General features: G+C 37.1%; 1 protein-coding gene across 4 annotated transcripts in view; it reads right to left on the bottom strand.

The window, feature by feature from the left end:
* The window catches only part of LOC107548290 (tubulin epsilon chain), a 41,334-nt gene extending 37,508 nt beyond the window's left edge, over nucleotides 1-3,826 (bottom strand). For 3 of the 4 annotated variants that reach the window (XM_016228925.1, XM_016228923.1, XM_016228922.1), the window contains exons 1-4: nucleotides 2,169-2,318; nucleotides 1,297-1,370; nucleotides 502-554; nucleotides 301-349 (exon numbers count right to left, since the gene is read on the bottom strand). In XM_016228925.1, coding sequence (XP_016084411.1) covers nucleotides 301-349; nucleotides 502-554; nucleotides 1,297-1,370; nucleotides 2,169-2,193 — 201 coding nt within the window. In that variant the 5' untranslated portion in view covers nucleotides 2,194-2,318. Of the gene's footprint in view, nucleotides 1-300; nucleotides 350-501; nucleotides 555-1,296; nucleotides 1,371-2,168; nucleotides 2,319-2,804; nucleotides 2,879-3,676 lie in introns of those variants that run through there. The other variant, XM_016228926.1, reaches the window with a different exon arrangement.
* Between the last annotated feature and the right edge of the window lie 2,556 nt (nucleotides 3,827-6,382).

Below are 6,382 nucleotides of genomic sequence, written 5' to 3' on the forward strand. Positions count from 1 at the left end.
ACTGGATATTAATCAACTGAGTACTCGGGAGGCAAGGTTGTAATATTTTTTAATTGTTGGTCCATATATACATGTAAGACTGTCATCTTTGGCTGCAGTATATACAGTCTTGCTGCTCTTTTAATGTATTTCCCCATGAGAGTGAGATTCTATAGGCATTATAGGCCAAACCGCACATATCTCAAACTCAAGTTCACACACACACACACACACACACACACACAGAGTACACAAAGCTGTGTACAGATTCTACTGTCCCATATGCCCCAACATCAATACATCACCTAACATGGTGCTCACCCTGGCCTTCAGAGCGGTGATCCTGCCTCCTGTTGAGTCTGCTCCTCTCCTACAAATACACAACACACACACACACACACACACACACACACGAGATCCCACAATAACTCAAGTAGATCAGCAAGGAAGGGAGAACATGTGGACAAACAAAGTGACATGAACGGAGTAGAAGGGAGTATAAGAAGAAGAGAGAGAGGCTACCTTTGGTCAACATTTCTAAAGAAGCTGCTCAGCGCCTCATCATAAACTCCCATCTGCAGAGACAAAAGCTAGACTCAATTAATGGCTTTTTAGATCAGACTGAAAGCAGCATACAACTTTGCCAGATTAATCCCAACATGGATTAAAAAATAAATAAATAAATATGTATTTATTTAGGTCAGTGGCCAGACTGAAGTGTCAACAGATCCAGAAATTCCCTTACAGCACAGTAGTAATGATTTTAGAAAAAAAATTTTTTGTGTGAATCTCATGAAAACAATGTTAACACCCAATGCATATAACTGTACACAGCACGGTAGTAACGATTTTAGAAAAAAAAAATTGTGTGAATCTCATGAAAACAATGTTAACACCCAATGCATATAACTGTAAAGCAGAATTTAGACATCATGGAGGCACTTGTACTGTACTGTAATTTAAAAATGTAATAAAACAGCATTTTTTAAATCATATTACATCTAAACATATTTGTATATATTAATTTATATTTAATTCAAACTATAATTTCTTTTTTTTCTTTTGATTTTAGGGTGAAATGTGACCCAGATGTGCTCTTGACAGGCTTCGCGAGATTCACATCTTAAATCTAAATCTTACTATGAATAGATTCTGACTGAAATGATAAATAAGCTGATTTTTGTCAAAAAGGATACAAATATTACATACTCAGTCTACCTGTAAAACAGTGTCATGCAAGTCATATAAAAATAATTAGAAAGAAGAACCAAGTACTTTAAAAGACATCTCTCTCTATAGTTTCATATTATTTCTCACTTGATTCACATGTGCGTGTTCTCGGAGTACGAGGTCCCAGAACCGGCAGCCCACCTGATTCCCACACTGACCAACTGAAGAAAAAAAAACATAAACCGATGACATGAGGCAACAAGACAAGGCCAATTCTTGGCCCAGGGGTGTTATGCACTTTTGTTGTTGTTGTTGTTGTTTATTTGGGAACCAATGACAGCTTGCACTTCACTGTTTTCCATGCCAGATATGATTGTCTGGTGGAGTAGTTTTGGTTTAGTGTGGAAGAGGATCTAACAAAAATTAAACAAACACTTTTAAATATGAATATTTATTTGTCAGTTTTAAAACTGATTCCTTTTTCATTCATACACTGATAGCTGATTTCTACCATATATTTTAAAGTGGCAAAGCAAACCAAGTCCCCCATATCAGTGGTCTTGTGTTGATAAATCATATCTAAAAGATCACCCACTCGCAAAAACTGTGTAAATTACACAAAAACAGCCAATTGTGGCATGCATGTATGTATGTATGTATGTATGTAGAAGAGGGGTTCAAAATCCAGTTGGTCCAAATCTAAAGGGGACACGGTTGGGTTGAATGAATATTATGCACTTGACGACGGAAAGGCTGCTCTATTACCGACATAACTGAGAGAAGCTAAACAAAAGAAGAAAAACTGCGCTTTGAGAACATGAAGAGGCTGGGGCTGTAATACAGGAACTTCCTGAAATCATAATTCTTAAAATAAGATGTAGTTCTACTTCCTGAGTGAAATTACCACGGTTACTGTAAAGATATAACAGAATTCTAAATGTTTGTCCCTGTAACGTTAGTTAGCGCATGTAATAACGAGGTTAACTTTAGTTATGACCATTAAAGATGAACTCTCTTACCTTGGACTACTATGGACTGTGTCATCTTTTTAGTTCATACCATTTTATCTACTGAAATTTGAATTTGTTACATGATGCCCATCTAACATGCATCTGTGGACCTGTCGCTTGTTAGTCGGCGGTTGTTTGCTATAGAAACAGTGGGCGTTTCTTCTTCTTTGGTGTTTATTGGCGGTTAACAGTGGGCGTTTCGCGCGACAATTTGACGTATCACAGTGCGCAAGGATATTCCGTTTGTAGTTTTTCATTTGAGCATTTTCCTCTAATCATTTTATCCATTAAAAATGTAATAAAACAGCATTTTTTAAATCATATTACATCTAAACATATTTGTATATATTAATTTATATTTAATTCAAACTATAATTTCTTTTTTTTCTTTTGATTTTAGGGTGAAATGTGACCTAGATGTGCTCTTGACAGGCTTCGCGAGATTCACATCTTAAATCTAAATCTTACTATGAATAGATTCTGACTGAAATGATAAATAAGCTGATTTTTGTCAAAAAGGATACAAATATTACATACTCAGTCTACCTGTAAAACAGTGTCATGCAAGTCATATAAAAATAATTAGAAAGAAGAACCAAGTACTTTAAAAGACATCTCTCTCTATAGTTTCATATTATTTCTCACTTGATTCACATGTGCGTGTTCTCGGAGTACGAGGTCCCAGAACCGGCAGCCCACCTGATTCCCACACTGACCAACTGAAGAAAAAAAAACATAAACCGATGACATGAGGCAACAAGACAAGGCCAATTCTTGGCCCAGGGGTGTTATGCACTTTTGTTGTTGTTGTTGTTGTTTATTTGGGAACCAATGACAGCTTGCACTTCACTGTTTTCCATGCCAGATATGATTGTCTGGTGGAGTAGTTTTGGTTTAGTGTGGAAGAGGATCTAACAAAAATTAAACAAACACTTTTAAATATGAATATTTATTTGTCAGTTTTAAAACTGATTCCTTTTTCATTCATACACTGATAGCTGATTTCTACCATATATTTTAAAGTGGCAAAGCAAACCAAGTCCCCCATATCAGTGGTCTTGTGTTGATAAATCATATCTAAAAGATCACCCACTCGCAAAAACTGTGTAAATTACACAAAAACAGCCAATTGTGGCATGCATGTATGTATGTATGTATGTATGTAGAAGAGGGGTTCAAAATCCAGTTGGTCCAAATCTAAAGGGGACACGGTTGGGTTGAATGAATATTATGCACTTGACGACGGAAAGGCTGCTCTATTACCGACATAACTGAGAGAAGCTAAACAAAAGAAGAAAAACTGCGCTTTGAGAACATGAAGAGGCTGGGGCTGTAATACAGGAACTTCCTGAAATCATAATTCTTAAAATAAGATGTAGTTCTACTTCCTGAGTGAAATTACCACGGTTACTGTAAAGATATAACAGAATTCTAAATGTTTGTCCCTGTAACGTTAGTTAGCGCATGTAATAACGAGGTTAACTTTAGTTATGACCATTAAAGATGAACTCTCTTACCTTGGACTACTATGGACTGTGTCATCTTTTTAGTTCATACCATTTTATCTACTGAAATTTGAATTTGTTACATGATGCCCATCTAACATGCATCTGTGGACCTGTCGCTTGTTAGTCGGCGGTTGTTTGCTATAGAAACAGTGGGCGTTTCTTCTTCTTTGGTGTTTATTGGCGGTTAACAGTGGGCGTTTCGCGCGACAATTTGACGTATCACAGTGCGCAAGGATATTCCGTTTGTAGTTTTTCATTTGAGCATTTTCCTCTAATCATTTTATCCACAAATGTAGATTTTCGGGACTCAACCTGTTTGTACTCTTCAAAAATGATTAAACTGAGAACAAAAAAAGCTGGAGGGATTGTGTTGTATTTAGCTGATAAGTATTATAAGTTAATACCCCTTAAATAATTTTTTTACCTGTTTTTCTGTTTAAAAGGTTATCGATATTTTTGAGCTTGTGGAGTTGATTTACACACTAATTGTTGATTGTTTTATTTATTTAGCCTTTTATTAGCCTTATTTATTTATGTGTCTAATGGAGTTATTTGATTGTAATTTGAATGCATCCATTTCTTGTAATACTTTCTTGTTTGTAGCTTTTTCTATCATATCATATTTGGATAATGAGCTGTTGAAAGACATTTTTTTTTAATTTAATTAAAAAAAAAATCCTTTATGACTCTATAACAGTCCATTTCAAAGAATAAATCCATGTGTCCCAGTGATAGGCTGTGTCCGAAATCGCCCCCTATACCCTTAAATAGGGCACTATTTGAGGGAACAGCCATTTTTAGTGGTGTCCGAAACCATAGTGGACGTTCTCGAGAGCACTCATTCAATCCCACAATGCACTGCAAAAACGAGTGTACAACTGGTGCACGCTCAACGGCTAGAGAATGCCCATAATGCACTGTGAGAGTCACGCGGCGACTGAATTCCCGCATCTCGCCAGAAGATGGCGCCCGCAGCGGAATAATCAATCCGTTCATTTTTACAAAGCGCTCATCCACGTCGTACAGCATAATGTACAACACGGGTATAAATTAATTGTAAATTGATTATTAAATTGTTTGATTAGGGTTTATACATAATTTCCGAGACAGAGTTCAAGATAAATCATTTAATCTTACTACCGGAGCTGCTAGTTTGCTAGTTTCAAATGATTAATAAACAGCAAGCACAAACTGCAAAAGCGGCATTCCTTCCGGTGCACTCAGTGTTCGAATTCACTACTTGTTTTCATTCACTCCTTCTAGTGAACTGAATTAGTGACCTAATAGGGCCTTTCGCACCGTTTTAGTTCCATAACTAAATGTACGGTACTAAAGTACTGGGACGATTTTGCGTGAACTATTTCCCAGTAACATTTAAAGGGTTGCATTCGCACCGAGAGTGTGTACTAATAAGTAGCGTAAGCCGGTCGTCAGTGACGTCATTTGTGCGCGGCGTTCAACAACAGAAACAAAGAAGAACAACATTAACAACAGGAGGATGGAGGACGCTGTGATCGGAGCTGTGTTTTTGTTGCGTCTCGCGGGTTTCACAATAATGGACATGGAATAGTCGATGAATTACAGTTTAAGTCACTTCCTTGTTGGCTTCACAAGAGAGAGTGGGAGGTTGCCGCTTGGTCCCAGTCCATACTATCCACCCTAAACAGTATCCAAGATTAGAATTAGTGTGTACCTGGTCATAGTATGTTGAAATCCTTAAGTCTACCCAGATGGCAACAGAGTCTGGGGTTTAAATTTTACAAAAAAAAGGGAAGTCGTGGGCTAATGGTTAGAGAGTCGGACTCATAACCCAAAGGTTGTGGGTTTGAGTCTCGTACTGGCAGGGATTGTTGGTGGGGGGAGTGAATGTACAGTGCTCTCTCCCACCTTCAATACCCTGACTGAGGTGCCCTTGAGCAAGGCACCGAAGCAAAAACGGCTGCCCACTGCTCCGGGTGTGTATTCACGGTGTGTGTGTGTGTGTGTGTTCACTGTTGTGTGTGTGCGTGCACTTTGGATGGGATAAATGCAGAGCACTAATTCTGAGTATGGGTCACCATACTTGGCCACATGCCACTTTCACTAAAAATGCGGAGTCTTGGGTTTGGTTTAAATTTGGCACTTCTGGCTTGATTTTGGTGGATTTTTGAAGTGCAGATCCATGCTCACCCTTCACTTAAAATCACTTAAATTCGCCAAACTTAAAGCTCACGTCAGTTCACCAATGTGACAACATTAATCTATGGAATCCCTGTTAAAGAGACAATACTTAGCCTAATAGGTATTACAATTACGTGAAATGCAGAGATGCACAGAAGTTAATTTTGAAGAAAAGTAAAAAAAAGTCCAAAATAATAAAAAAAATAAATGGTTATAAATACATCTTTCTCTTGTTGGCAGTTTTTATTGACCAAAACAGAGTTTTTGTTGAGGGTCATCTCTCTGGTGATTGCATTAGGCCTAAATTAATGCATCTATCTTTGTACAGTTTCACTTGGAAGAAAAAAACTCATATTATATATATAAAAAAAACTGTAAAATCACATGACACAGTTGGTTTAAATATATTTTTGATCAGATGAATAAAATGTTAAAACTGAAATTGCTACAAGGTTTCTTATGCAACGCATGGTTAACTGAGAAAGTTGTATTGAACGTCTTTAGCAGTTATTTGACATTAAATATGGAACTATTAATTTGCCCTTGTAACTACAA

Source organism: Sinocyclocheilus grahami, unplaced genomic scaffold, assembly GCF_001515645.1.
Source record: "Sinocyclocheilus grahami isolate Dianchi unplaced genomic scaffold, SAMN03320097.WGS_v1.1 scaffold345.1, whole genome shotgun sequence".
NCBI lineage: Eukaryota > Metazoa > Chordata > Actinopteri > Cypriniformes > Cyprinidae > Sinocyclocheilus > Sinocyclocheilus grahami.